Raw genomic sequence first — 15,250 nt, forward strand, 5'->3', positions numbered from 1 at the left:
AGCTGGCACACAATCCTTTCTGTGTTATGCACAGAAAGAGTAAAATAGCATCCTCCAAGTGTATACTTAAGACACCATACTGTAAGAATGAAAGGTCAATCCTTCTAAAAAAACCTACACACTGAAAATATTTATTTTATCAACTGATTATCCACCACCAACTGCTGCTATGTCAAAGATCATTTACTAAAATGTGCTTTTTCACAGAAGTTTGCACTGGAAAACCGTGTTACAGGGAGCTCTAGGATCTTCTAGGCCATGGTATTTTTTTTGAATTGAGACATTAAAAAAAAGCTCAAAAAGGTTCTACGATACCACAATCAGCTGTTATAAAGAAGTACTGTATTAATGTATAATGACTGAATTGGCTGAAAAAAAAGTAATTCTAGTCTTTTGCATTCGCAGAGTTTCATTAACACAGGTCAAGTAAAACCATCTCTTTCTCCTGCTGTAGCTGAAAGAAGACACACCGGGTATCCTACCTGGGGAATGTCCATCAGAAACTGGTGGGCTGTGTGTATGGTTGAGTCCTTGCTTCTCTCTGGCTTCTCTTCAGCCACCTTTAGTAGTTTTTCTGGTGCAGAGTCATTGACATCCTCTGAGTCAAAAGTCTGGACCTCTGGCTCCACATCACCTGGTCCTACAACCACAAAAGTAATTACTGACTTCATGGGTCACACATAATACAAGAAGTAATATTGTATTGTGACTTTTCACAGAGCATCTCATATGCTTTGTACTGCAGCTGACATTTTCTTTTAGAAGTAGTGCCAAATTTTAAGACATTTATTTCTAGGAATGGGAAGAATACATCTTGCAGCTCACTGGAACAGAAAACCATGCATTTCCTAATGCAAATTGTTTTTCTGTCTTGTAAACTTCTTGCCAAACAAAGTAATAGTTAACAGATATTTAACAGCTGACAGTTCCACTGGTGAAGTACATTTACTGACTCTCACAGCCTCTCTGACAGAATGATAGGAGGTGTAAAGTCATATGAGAAGTCAGAAAATCATCATTAAAAATGGCAATCTTTGCTTATCTTTTACTGTCTGATTTTTTAACAGAACAGCTTTCTATAAATCAAAATTCAATTTACAAATAAAGGAATGGACTAGAGAGTTTGTTTTATTACTGTTTCTACTGCACTATGCTATTTAACAACTCATTTCTTCAGAATTATTCTAAAGGAGAAAAAAAATGGCATTGTAGGGCATGTTTCAAAGACTAGTTTTTCAGAACATACAGTTAGAGAATCATGTGGAAAAACAAGTAGACTGATTACATGCACACCTGTACCATAAATAGAGTCTAGCAAGAGATCTAAGTGATTAAAGTTCAAGGGAGTGGGAGGCAAGAATGTAAGCTTGTAAAACTTGTCTCCCCTCTCCAGCCATGCTTTGTGTTGTTCAAGAAGAAAACGGTTCAAAATTTTAAGCCATGATGTCATTTACTTAGATTCATCAAAATTACAATTTCTATTGCAATTGGCAAGAGATACTTCTACCTAGCTTTTTTTTTTGGAAGTGGGGGACGTAGTGTGGCTGACAAGTCAGACCTGTCTTGTCTACCAACTACTTCTGTTAGCTGCTCAGCTTTGTTCCCACTTAAGAAAGAAGGCAATGAGAGTTGGGTGCTACCTCACCAGATGATGTTCAGACCAGCTCCTCAACTTCTTTCTGGTTTGTGTTTTTGGGGTTTTTTTTGCCAGAAGTTATACATAAAACAGTTGAGTTACATGGTACTGATGGTGGTGACACTGGAATGCATTGTTAAATGCCAATTAATTAAGTGAATTGGCACTGTGTTAAACAGCAGGGAAGTGTTTGCTTTTTATTTCTTCAAAGTGGTGGATAAAGATTAGAGACCATTAACGTGAAAGAAAGCAGCAAACCCCCTCTGTCACTCAATCAATTTAGCAAAGGCTAATGCTGGTTACTGGGCAGAAGTAAGAATACTGCTGCAGAGGAATCAATTTAGAGCAGGCATTTAGCCTTATGAAACATATCCACTACATGCAAATCTAAATACCTACATATACTTCTAAAGATCCATATCAGCCATCATTTAGAATGCTTTACAAGTTAATGTACCAGAAGGTTTAGTGGCATTAGACTTCTTTTTCTCTGGCTTCAGCTCTTCAGTGTCTACTGCTCTGAGATCCTCATCCTGCATTTCTGTTTCCATTGCTGCATCTTCAAAGTCTCCTTCTTCCTTTTCTTCAGGAGGCATAATAGGTTTCTCTTGCTCCTTGCTAGCTACATCTGCACAAAGACAACAACACTTGTGAAGAGGAAAGTGGAAGGAGAAGTAGTCAAGTTAAAAAAAATTTGCATTCTGAGGCCACTGTGTATCAATTTCAGTGAACTTAGAAGAGATCTGTGGCTCAAACTCATTTTGTCTTTCACTCTGCTGTGCTGTGTCATGTCAGTAAGCTATTGCCTTAATTAGCTGAAGTAAGATTTTAAGAGAATAGATTGTAAAGATATTAATATAAAATCCATTTTTTAAAGTGCATTTTCAGAAGTATTATTGTTGGTTTGAGTCCGACTGCCAAAGAGTGGCATTTATTGTAGTGAAACGGTGTGGCACCTTTAACCAAAGCAAGGATTGTTAAACATAACTTTAAAAAGCAAACAGGGAAAACTACAAGTGTTTCAGGATTTGATTCTGCAATGACAACTCTTTACCCCCAGAAATACCACTGTACCATATGTCTGTGCATCATAGTGTTCAGAGCCTTGTTTAATGTGTTCAAATGCATCAGCCTCCTCCACATTTTGTTTAGGCTGAGTTGCATCCTGCTTTGCTTCACTGCTGGATTCCATGGTTCTCAGTCGCTTGTGGATGCGTTCATTGTGATCTCCCATCGAGCGCTCGTTGTCGGCCTGGCCAGGTTTCCTCTTGAAACTCTGACAAGGAACAAATGAACCATGAACTTCAAGAGAGGTGCAACCCACCACTAATGAGAACAGTGCTCTGACAAGGAGAAACTGAGTCCTGACTATTTGCTGGTTAATATTAGGACATTTAAACAAAAATTTAAAAGAAGTGACAAACCTGTGTATTTTTTATGTTTTGCTTCTGAGAAGCCATCCGGGCCATGCGTGTGGATTCATGGCCTTCTGACTGATTTGCACTTGAAGCTCCAGTTCCACTTTCCTGAAAGAAAAAAAATAAATTTCAAGTGTAGCCAAAACCAGAAACTACTGTAAACAAACTCCAGATGTTAAATTGCCATGCTTTGCTACATTTGTTCGGAATGACAAATGGCTCATAACTGCAAGTACAATTCTTATGGATAGCAGACATGCCACTTCTACAGTTCAACAATTATCCTAAACTTACCTTTATAGCAGTAAAAATGCAGGGTATCTACATAGTCTTTAAGGTTTCTTTCAGTGAATTTACAACTGGTATAAACTAAGGTCTTGTATACAGTTCTTAAAAACTATGGCAGCAGTTCCCTGATTTCAACTTGAAAACATATTAACAAACTTAGCATTTTTAACTCAGACACTTCCACATAATTTACCTCTTTAGACTGGTCTCTTTCTGAAGCCTCTCCAGCCAGCTCAACAGCACTGTCACTCTGCAGATTTTCTTGCCCAGTCTGCCCTTGTGTTTCATGCTCCATTCTTTCCTCAGCCTCAGGGATCTCTTCATCCATCTCTGAATTATCTTTATCCACCTCTTCCTGAAATAACACCAGATTATTTTAGCATTCTAAAAAACATTGAGAACTGTGTGCTATTGAAAGGCACTTAAAGACAAATAAAGTTATAAGACAGACTCAGGATGGCTTAACAAAGGGAAAGGTCTGTTTAACTGGATACCCCTTCTGTGATGAGGTCACTGGCCTAGCAGATCAAGAGAAGGCAGTGGATGTAGTTTTTCTGGATTTTCAGTAAGGCTTTTGATAGTGTCCCTCACAGCATCCTTTTGGGCACATTGTCCAGCTGTGGGATGAGTGGATTCAGATTCTAGGGCTGAAATAGTTGCAGTGAATGGGGTTTCATCTGGTGACAGTCACCAGTGCTGTTCCTTGGGTTTCAGCTCCAGGACTAGTCTTGTTTAATGTATTTATCAATGAGCTGGATATAGGAGTTGAATGCTCCATTAGCAAGTTTGCTGATACCAACTGGGAGGTGCTTTTATCCTCTCTTGGAAGATAAAAGGCCCCTTGCAAAGTGATTTAGATAGACTGGGGCACTGGACTATGATTAAGGGGATGAAATTTAACAGGTCCAAATGCTGGATTCTGCACCTAGGACAGAGTAACATTGGGCTCGAGCATAGACAGGAAAGAGGAGTGGTTGGAGAGCAGCCCTGCAAAGGGATCTGGGGATGCTGGCCCACAGCAGGCTCAGTGCGAGTGAGCACTGAGCCCTGGCAGCCAGAGGGCAATCCCCATCCTGGGGTGCATCAAACACAGCAACACCAGCTGGTCAAACGAGGCAGTGAATCCACTGCATTCAGCATTGGTGCAGCCTCACCTGAGTGCTGTGTGCAGTTCTGGGCCCCACAGGGTAAGAAGGATGTGAAGGTCCTTAAATGTGGCCAGAGAGCAGCAGAGGTGGTGCAAGGGCTGGAAGCAATGTCCTATAGAGTGGCTAAGGACCTTGGGCCCGTCTGTTTTGGAGGGGAGGCTGAAGGGTGGCCCCATTGCTCTCTACAACTTCCTGAGGAAGGGACATAGAGAGAGAGGTGCTGATCCCTTCACCCTGGTACCCAGTGATCGGATGCACAGGAATAATCAATGACTTTAGTATCACTTCTTTACTGACAGGGTGGTCAAACACTGGAAAAGGCTTTCTAGAGAGGTGGCCAATGCCCCAAAACTGTCACTGTTTTAAGAGGCATTTGGACAATGTGCTTAATATGCTTAAACTTCTGGTCAGCTCTGAAGTGGTCAGGCAGCTGGACTAGATAATCTCTGTAGGTCTCTTATAGCTGAAAGAGTCTGCCCCATTCTGACACAAGGCCAAGGAGGCAGCAGGAACACAGATAGCAGAAACACATGCTTAATAAGCATAGTTCTTCTTATTTTGATGAAGACTCTCACTAACATTGTGTCTATTCAATGTCAAATTTGTTTCAGAGTATCACACAGCACATCCATTTCTTAAATCTTGTATAAGGCAATTAAAAAAAAAATAAAATCCCACTTTTATTTATTACACTGTACCTGAGGTTGAAGGCCTTGGTCTTCATTAGAGATTCCCTTATCTTCAGCAGATTCATTTTTTTTCTCATCAGGTGGTTGTGACTCTTCCTCTTCTTCTTCTGCATCCTCAGTGTTCCCTGCCTTTTCTTCTTGATCATGAGCATCTCTGCCTCCTTCATCTTCCTTCTCCTCTTTATCTTCAGAAATGCCTTCTTCAGCTGCTTTTGTGTCTTGATCATCTTTTTCTGTCTCACCAGCATCCTCTTCATTCTGTTCTTCTGTCTTCTCTGCCTCATTTAAATCTAAAGGTTTATCATCTATTTCAAAATCATTCTCTTCCTCTGGATTTAAAAAAAAAAATCAGAAAGGTATATAAAACTTTCAGTTAAGAACGGGGGCAGTGAATATTACAGGTATTTAGAATAAAACTGCCCAGTCTATCAAAACCCCATAAAATACTCAGTTCTAGACACAGAATCTGTGTTTTCTATAACCAGATAATTCCTTTAAGTCACAGTTGATTTCTAGCTAGCAGTACAACAGGATGAATTCATAGTAACTTCCTTTAGCCTAATATTCCTGAAGGTCAATTGACTTTTAGGAGTACAAATAGTTGAAGTATAATAGAAAAATAATGAAACCACAAAAGCAACTGGACAATTAAATAAGGAGATTCCAGCCTGAGTTAGACTGTATCACTTGGGTAACATGAAAAGCATGCTCCACAGTGTGCATGAAAGGGAGGTAAAGGAAAATGTTGCAATGCTGACTTCTTGTCTGGCCTGCATTTGGTATGTTGGTATTTGGATGCACAAATGAATTTGCAGCTTCTAGGTGATTACACTAAATCCCACCACCATCTCTCTCCTTTCTGTAGACAAAAAGGGTTCATGATCAGTCCCCCCAACTTCCATGTGGCATTCATCTAGGAATCGTAGAGATTTTCAGCTGTACCTTCATCCTCCTCATCATCACTCTTCTCATTACTCTCCAGATTCAAATTATCAGGAAGGTCCAAAGGTTCAACTTCAGGCTCCTTTTCTTGCTGGCCATGATAAGGATCTACTTCATTGTCATCATACTCACGCTATCACCAAAAGAATGGGGGAAAAAATAACAGGCATGGACTAAGTGGGAGGATAGGCAAAGATAAGAAACAAGATACTACTGTATTCTCTAGGACAAAGAAACACTGGATACAATATTACATTTTGATCGGTTAAAAGTGGATTTCCAGTGGTACACACAATCATACATGAAGAGCAGAAAGATAAATTTCAGCAAATGCATTTACATAAATTGGTGGTACTTACAACCACCATGTTTTATGTTCAAAAGCCAATTTTCCTAGCTGAAACATTCTAAACAGAATATGCACTCTTGGAGATGCTAAATGTACTCCTGCATACCAAGGTGTTTCTTTTACTAAACACAACAGAATTAGAGTTTTGACGCTTTGTCGATCAAAACATCAATTCAGGGTAAAGCCTGTTTTGGCAGCTATTACAAGTTCAGGGTACTCCAAAGAAATCCTTTCTGGAATATGAATCAGAATATAAATGTGTATTATAATGGATACAGTATGGTTTACTTTTACCTCTGAAATGAACATTTTTTCAGGGTCCTTCACTATTAAAAAAAGGCATTTCAAATTCTCAGAAACACATGGTATGAGCAACAGTATGGTTTAACAGCAAGACACTCCATGTAGTCCAAATAATTTTTACCTCATCAATTTGTTCATGGATTTTCTCTTTATTTCCACTGTCCTCTTCCTGTTGCTCTTTTTCCTGATTCTTGGGAGGCTGTTTTTTATTATCCTTGTTTCCTGTCCCCAAATTGTCATCTTTTGCAACGAGCTCTGAATCCTCCTGTTAATAAATCCAAAAGAAACTCAATTACTTTATCCACTTTTTAAAGTCTTAGTGACATCATCTCCTACTAAAAAAAAAGACAACACTCAACAAAACTTATTCCCTGAAATTATCCCTTTCTAAGGCAAAAAACTACAAGAGGCAATTCCCATTCTAGGTCACAATAAGTTAGCAGAGTTTAATTCCTTTGATTTTTTTTTCCCCCCATCCTGCTCCTTATTACCTCATCCATTCCTGGTCCAGTTTCTTCTGTTTTACTACTAGCATCTTCATCATCATCATCATCTTCGTCATCTCCCCAGAGCCTTTCATCTAGTTTATCATCAGCTTCAGCATTATCAAGATTGCCCATCTGCTTATCCAGTTCCTCCTCTTCATCTGAATTTTCCTCATCTTCTGTGTACAGTTCAGAATGTGTTTCAGTACAGAAGAGAGAAAGCTAATGTTTTTGTTAACTTTAGAAGCAAATAAGCAATCATACTTTGAACCTTAATTTTATCACCCCATTCAGTTAATTTATATATGCTGAAAAGGACACACATGCACATGTTATAGGATCAATCATTACTAGACTGATCTATAACTTTTCTTATAAGTTTGCCATAGTGAAAGAACCAAACCTTTTTTCTCCAATTCTCCATCATGCATCTTTCCTTCAAAGTCTTCAGACATTTCAATTGCATTGTCTTCTCCTTCAATGTCTGGTTTAGAATCTTGATCCTCTTTCTCCTTCTCTTTCCCTTTTTGAAAACTGTCTTCTATCTAAATTATTGGTAAAGCCAAAAATTACAATGGATCTTGCCTATATATTAAAAGCTTCACAAACATATTAAAACACACACAAACATATTGTGATATTAAAAGTATCACAACAAGATTTATAAGCTGATAGGCAAAGATAAAAGCCAACATAAATAGGAGACTGAAGATAACTTTGTGTTTCTTTTTACCTAAGACATCCACATCATGGATTTCAGGAGCTTTTTCAGTTTCACTTCAATTAAACAAGATCAACCCCAAACACTTGCCTGTTCTTCACTTTCTATCTTGTCGCTCACATCCTTCTTGCCTTCCCCTTCTCCAATACCACCATCCTCATAGTCATGGAACTCTGTTGCTCCCTCTCCTGCTTCATCTTCAAGTAACTCTTTTGGCAGACAAAATCCCTGCAAAGGTGAACAGAAACTCAAAATCTTTCTCAGTAGTAAGTAAATTTTTCAGCTTACTTTCTACTCAAGACTTTTACACATTAACTATATGCTTGCCATATATCCGCTGTTACCTCTAATAACTTACCTTCAGAGCAAGCTCTGTAAAAATGCTGGTTAGAACAGAAAGCAGTTTTCCAGTACTCCTGTGAGATGCCAGTGAAATGGTGAGGTAGAACAGGATGAGGTCTGAATATTTGCAGAGCATGGGCTTTAAACGCACCAGCAAATAGCAGGACTGGTTGAAGAACTGCAGTTAAAACAAAAAATCAGCTGTCAGTCACTACTTGCACTTACTGACATGTACCTCAGAGAGGCTTATGACAGTGACTGAAAACAGATGCTCAAAGCAGAAATATCAGTAGGTGAGTTTAAGTACAATTTCTAATGTTCCTGGAGCTTTTTTTAGATTTTTCCCAAAAACTTTGTCTTCTTACTACAGGAATGTTTAGCTTTTGCCAGACACTACAGAAGACTACTTTTATTTGTCCCCAGTTTCTCACATACTTCTGGTTCTAAGGCACTGGGCAAGAAGAAGCAATGCACATTTAACCACCACAGTAGTTACAATTCCAAATATCTCAAGACTCCTAAGCCAAAAAACTCATGAAAAGAAAAAATTTACCTTGTGTTTATATGAAGTGCAGTCTTCCCTGTAAGATTTCAGGATCTCCAGGAGTTCTGAAACACCTAAAATTGCCTTCTGCACATGTAAAGCCTCCAAATCAGCAGACAGATCTTCATCCAGAAGTTTAGTTATATGTCCAGCTTTAATCGCATCAAGTAAGGCTGCATCCTCTTTGTTTTGAAACACATTAAAAAAATGGAGATCAAGTCAGACATTTTTAGAATGTTATAGCAAGCAATCTAGAAATAGCCACCCTATCTGTCTAAATACACAATTTCCCTTAAAATAGTAATTTCCTTGTGTATTGGTACCTCTGGCATACACTGTTTAAAACATTAAGGTTTGCATGGTTTAAACTCTTCTGCTCCCCACTCAAGTATATTGACAAACTTACCATTTTCCTCTGAAGAATTTTCTTCCTCTTTTCCACCTTCCTGTTTTCTCTCTACCAAACACTGAACAGCATACAGAACAGCACGGATAACAGTTTCCACTTTCGTTGAGAATTGCTCCACAAACTCTTCATCCAACTGTTGATTTCCTTCTGAACCATAACACAGGCAGTTTTACATGCTTGTAAACATCAGATTACAGGTTCCTATGTTTCCATTATGCAAGGACAATGACAGCACTATGCAACTTTTACTACACAGTTCTACCAAAATCTCCTTGCTAATCCTGACCTACAATTACAGTGCAGGACCCGTCACTAATAGAGATGGTAAAAAAATTATACTGCACAAAGAAAATCTGGACTAAATTTTGCAAGTTTTAATTTCATGAAGTTTTTGGATATCAGAAGGAACACTGGGCCACCTTCAGCAATAACCAAACTAATAAATTCGTGTGTCTTTACCAACATTACAAATCAGGTGGAGAAAAATGATCCTCACCAGTGCAATTTGACACGGAAGCAAGAAGCTGTGCTCTCCAGGCTGTGAAGTGAGAAGATGTGTTATTAACTTCTTCTTGTATATACTTTAGGCTCTTGATTAGGGCCATCTGATTTGCAGCTTCCATGTCTTGTCCATTTGGAAGAAACAGGGACTCTATGCTTTGTAACTGGGCTGAGACTTCAAGCAGGCAACTCACAGCTGATGTGCAAACTTCGAAGTCTCTCCTGCAACAGAAATACCATAATACTGAAAGAAGAACAAACACTCCAACTTAAGATCAAACCTTTTCTTGGTCATGGATAAGGGAGAGGCAGCATATCTCCATCCTGAATTTATTAAATAAAAGATTTGACAAAAAGCTTATAGTCACACTGTTTGAAGCAGAGAGAAATTAGAAGATTATTATTAAATAGGCTACAAACTTATTTTAAAATGAAGATCTCTTCATTAAATTTATATTTGAAATTCACCTCACTCGCTAAGGAGCTATGGGGATAAAATCCTGAGAGACTAAAGACAAAGTGGGAAGGTGAGACAGAAATTTTTTTCACTTGTCAAGGGAATGGGAGAAGACATACATTTCTTTAAAGAGTCAGGCACTGCATTTTGCAAAAAAAAAAAAAAGAACGGAAAAATGTTTGAAGAGCACCTGAATTCAGTTTTCAATATATGCACAGGCAAAAATTTTCAAAATTACTTCAAACATACTGTGGGAACATAAAGAACAGATGTTCATGTGTAGGACTCACCAGGAATAAAAGGAGGTCTCACGTGACTGTTGTCTTACTCTGTCCACCTCTGCTTTCGTGGCCTTCACATTTGCTATTGTTGCAGTCAATTGTGTAGCTACCTGCAGCCACAACTGATCCTTATTTCGCATCCTGCATCCAGGAGGCAACTGCTCAGCTGTTACTGGAGACAAGTGCTTTAGATCTGAGGGAATCAGGTCAGGTATTCCCGCAAGAACATCTTCCATTTCAGGGACTGAACTCTGAGGAATGTTGGGTTTGACATCGGTCCTTTCACTGTCACTGCACCTGGCTGACTCTTCTTTTGGGCAGCACTGGATAAACCAAAACAGCTCCTCAAGAACCATCACACACTGCATGCAGAGTTGCTGCAGTCTGTCTGTCCAGCGTTGAATACTGTCTTGAGGAGGAAATGCTGCATTGTAGTCTCTCTCAGCAGTCAACCTAGAATCTATCTCTTGTATGCAACTCAGGAGGTTCCTAGTTGAGAAGAAAAAAAGAGAAGTTAAAATCACTCAGTTTTATTTTGTATTTCATTTTGAAAAGATCTACCTTTAACTAAATTAATTTTTTTAGGAAATCTAGATAATAACTTCTCCTGGAAAAACTAAAACTATAGTTGTTTTTTTTTTTTAAAGGTTGGTTAATTAGTGATTTTTTTCCCTCCCTGAACTATGAAATACTACAAAGCCCTGGAAATCTGATTTGTTATGAAAGTCATAGTAATGCAGATAAATGTCAACAAAGTTTTACTATTTCCGTGACTGTAAAGCTGAGGAGTTTGTTTAGTTGGGGTTTTCTGTTTATTCATTTCTTTCAAGTTTCCTGGCCTTAGAATAAATTTTGCACCAGTAATCTCCAGTCCAGAATTCTTTCTCTGTACAAAGGTGTACAAAGGTGCTCCTAACCTGAGTTCTAGAAGTTTTATGGACTACAGAGTGCTAAGCACAAATATGCTCAACAAAGGTGGCATTTGCAATGACTCCAATGACTCAAGCAATGAAATGAAAGATCAGAGAGTAAGAAAGATTCTTACACACTTTTCCTTTTACACTTTTGGCACAACATCCACAATGTCCCACCTTCCTAAAATTTTTCTTTGTAAGCTGTGGACGCTTTACTTATTTTGGCTCAAAATACCATCCAGATCATTTGTCTGCCCCAGGTCAAGCCAACAACTTGAATGTAAACAAAATTAACTTAGGCCAATACCAAATGAGAGAGTTATAACAATCTGTAAGTTTAATGGTTTAACTGTGTAATTAACCACAGGAATTAGTTCACATATATGGCTTACTTGTTCTACAAAATTATTTTGATTCCAAAATATTGCTGCAGTGAAAGGATAAATTTAGATCTTTTCTATCTAGGCTTAATTGAGGGGAGAAGAAATATTAGGAAGCAGAGGAAAAAGTTGTTATTTTCTTCTGCCTTATTTTCCATCTTTCTTGAACTGATTTGCTTACTGTCAAAACTTTTGCCAACATTTAAACATTGGAAGATGGGAAATACCTGAGTAAGATCCACTGTTCTGTCAGTGCAGTAAGAGATCGCCTCTGTCTCACAAGCATCTGCATGAGGTGTGCAGTGAACCCTTTGCAGCGTTCAATGCTGCCCAGTCCAATATCCTAAACAAAACAGAGACAGAAAAAGTGAGAAGGAACAGTTAGATGAAGAACGAGACAACAGCAGTCCGTGTGCTTCTATTTCACTGAGCAGTCTGAAAGATTATGGTTTAATTGAACGAGTCTGACAGAATTTGCATACAAATGTGCCTTTCAAGTAACTTCTGCAACAGTCATTCACATTAGATTTCACTCCACTGCAGCAATCCTTATCAGGAATTTGGTTCCAGTATTAAGTCTACCTTGTACAAATAATGATTAAAACCTGAAGAGGTACCAGCCTAAATGCTTTACATTCATGACCAATGCTACAACCATTCCTTTTACCAGATATACCGACAATTACTTTCACTCCTTTCATTAGAAGTGGTCACATCTTAAAGCTCAGAATAAATGGTCACAACACAGAGCATAACTGATCACAGCCACGTTCCACTATTTGCATCCATTATCAGGTGTGACTTTGATAAGATCATGTTGTAAAACAAGACATAAAGCATAGTGAGAGGAAGAACATCTGGAAGAGGTGCTTTTTTTCTGAAATTCTGGAAAAGTAGTTCTGGTATGGCAGAACTCATTTGTCTGTTCTACTGGTTTTAGACCAATCTTTAAATGAAGAAATATATTAGCAGTTTTTGTGTTGGACACAGACTCCTGTTACGCCCAATTATAAATATAAACTGATTTTTTCAAGAACACTGAATAACATTGGGATTCTTTTCCTTACAAGTTTGGATTCAGCATTTCATGAGTTTCTTCATGCACAAAAATTAGGCAATTAGGGATCTGCTGGGATGAAAGATAATGTACACTGAACAGATCATTAACTTCTTTCCCTGAACCAATTTTGTCCCTTCATAAAACAGCAGGTTTCAACACACTGCATTTAATGAGAGCTACAAAAGTGTCGTATTTAGTATCATATTACACAACATAGCAACACAGCGTTATCTCCCATCACTTTTTTTTGCCACAAGGAAATTTCAGTCCCAGCTGTAAAATGAAGTTGACAGAACTAAGATTCTGGTTTTACTTTGCTGGTTTTACCTTGGCAGGTGCTAACAAGGCTGTCTGGAGCCGAGAGTGACGTGCAAGTGACCGATAGAAATACTTCTGGCATCCATCCCAGGCAGAAGAAATCTCTGTCAGCAACCTGGCAGGGCACAAAGAAGTGTGGTATTAAAAAGTACCTCAGCATGCTGGAGCCACCAGGTCAGCTCTTCAACACAAGCATTTTGCCTGAAATTTGTTGTTTTTAAAAAGCATAGATCTTGCAATTCTTCATTTTCTCTAAAAAAATTCTGGTCTTAAGAAAACATTTAATTTAAAAAATAAATTCTAAGGAAACCCTAAGCAATAGCAGCAAGATCTTTATCTTTGAATACCATTTAATGCTTTAATAGTGATATTGTTTTTCTCCTCTCCCCCACCGCCACGTAGCTAAATCCAGCTTCATACAAAATCCTTTCTTTTCAACCTGATACATAAACTAAATGCTTACATCCCAGAAGGACAATAACCAGCATGTCTCAATGACAAAAAAGCACTTGTTGACAGAAAAAGAATTAAAAAAAGAAAAAATCTGAAAAAACATATTTCCCCTAATAAAGCTTTTCCAGTAATGCCCACTTTGAAGTATATATATTTTCTCCTGAAATATCCCATTATTTAATGAAGATAAAACAATGGAGAAATCCATGAAAATCGCAGCTCACCTTCAATAAAATTATTAGCAGTTTAAACTCTAATATACTGCTAGCAAAGCATCCCAGGCAAGGCTGGAAAGTTAACTGGAGGGCTAACTAAAATCTCATTCATGGAAAGGATGAAACTGAGGGTTCAGTTGTTAAAGTGCAAATATAGAAAAAAAATGAAATGAAAAAAACCTCAAATCTTTGCTCAGTTGCACATACCAAACTGAGATGTAACGGGAGGAAGGGAATATGCAAAATCCTAAATGAATTACTGTCCAGAAACCCCAGTCTAAATCAACACGCCATAAATTCTATATATTACAGCTGCAATTCACACAATCTGAGGGTAAGAAGTCCTGGGCACATACGTGGTGTCCAGTTCATGTGTACAATCCACTGCAGCCAAGGCACTGCGCAAGTCCAGCGGACGGAGGTAGAGAACTTCCTGGCAGTCCTTAGAGCGGGACCAGGACAGACCTTTCCGGTACGACAAACCTGCAACGGTATTTCAGCACACATCTGCTGATGCCCTCGTTTTTGGGATGAAAAATGTCACTCACACAGTCGGTAGTAAGACATCAAATGTTCTTATTTTGACAAGCCTTTGAACATGCTACAAGTTTTGTAGTGTAAGAACACATTGTAGCTGAGCTATCTTGAGCTGAACATAGCTGAACAACACAGCTGAAGTAAGACTAACATAGAGCTATGTACATTAAGGACTTTTCACTGCCCCATGTCCTTAAAGAAAGCTAAGTTAGGGATCATTTTTAAGACATGAAAAGGCTGATGAATGAGGAGGGTAAAGGTGTTACCTTACATCATATTACAGTGGGTTTAGATATATTGGCAAAGATAGTGAAATGCTCAAGAACTCTGTACTTTTAAAGCAAGCCGTTTTTAGTGGAAGCTCACCTGTTTTAGCAAGGCTTTTAAAGAGATCTGACAAAGCCCGTTGCTTTTGCATCTGAATATGCTTTGCCTCTGATTTCTGCTTCTCCTTAGTTGCTGTCTGATCAAATGTCAAATTTTGCAGTTCAGCTACAGAAACAATAATACCACCTGCATAGAAGACAGCACACAAAGGTATGAGATTGAAATTTTCATGTACACAAAGCAGCTCCAGGAAGACAACTATATATCTGCACTTTTTCCTGATTTGTTCCATTATGTTAGAGAAGTCAATTGTGGTATGGAAATCACAAGAAAACCTAACCTGTGAACTGGTCGAGATTTTCCACCAGGTTTAAGAATAAATTGTTTTCTGTAACTGCTGTACACATTTTCTTCATTTTCTTCGTCAGCTTAGACAGACGATACTGAAGAGAATCTGTCCGAAATGTAATGACACCCTGACATTCTGGGAGTGCCCTCTGAAAAAAAAAATGGAAGAAAATTATACACAAATA

General features: G+C 38.4%; 1 protein-coding gene across 1 annotated transcript in view; it reads right to left on the reverse strand.

Annotated features, from left to right (window-relative positions):
* The window catches only part of MDN1 (midasin AAA ATPase 1), a gene marked incomplete at its 5' end in the record, with an annotated part of 93,416 nt that overhangs the window by 7,652 nt on the left and 70,514 nt on the right, over window positions 1–15,250 (reverse strand). Inside the window, 21 exons of the mRNA XM_084202056.1 lie at window positions 483–640; window positions 2,094–2,264; window positions 2,711–2,912; window positions 3,061–3,162; window positions 3,536–3,697; window positions 5,189–5,508; window positions 6,122–6,254; window positions 6,895–7,038; window positions 7,265–7,437; window positions 7,662–7,799; window positions 8,066–8,207; window positions 8,338–8,499; window positions 8,875–9,047; window positions 9,272–9,421; window positions 9,771–9,997; window positions 10,523–11,002; window positions 12,035–12,150; window positions 13,195–13,300; window positions 14,210–14,336; window positions 14,757–14,903; window positions 15,058–15,214. Coding sequence (XP_084058182.1) covers window positions 483–640; window positions 2,094–2,264; window positions 2,711–2,912; window positions 3,061–3,162; window positions 3,536–3,697; window positions 5,189–5,508; window positions 6,122–6,254; window positions 6,895–7,038; window positions 7,265–7,437; window positions 7,662–7,799; window positions 8,066–8,207; window positions 8,338–8,499; window positions 8,875–9,047; window positions 9,272–9,421; window positions 9,771–9,997; window positions 10,523–11,002; window positions 12,035–12,150; window positions 13,195–13,300; window positions 14,210–14,336; window positions 14,757–14,903; window positions 15,058–15,214 — 3,690 coding nt within the window. The remainder of the gene's footprint in view (window positions 1–482; window positions 641–2,093; window positions 2,265–2,710; window positions 2,913–3,060; window positions 3,163–3,535; window positions 3,698–5,188; window positions 5,509–6,121; window positions 6,255–6,894; window positions 7,039–7,264; window positions 7,438–7,661; window positions 7,800–8,065; window positions 8,208–8,337; window positions 8,500–8,874; window positions 9,048–9,271; window positions 9,422–9,770; window positions 9,998–10,522; window positions 11,003–12,034; window positions 12,151–13,194; window positions 13,301–14,209; window positions 14,337–14,756; window positions 14,904–15,057; window positions 15,215–15,250) is intronic.

This window comes from Fringilla coelebs (genome assembly GCF_963513975.1).
Source record: "Fringilla coelebs genome assembly, chromosome: 3".
NCBI lineage: Eukaryota > Metazoa > Chordata > Aves > Passeriformes > Fringillidae > Fringilla > Fringilla coelebs.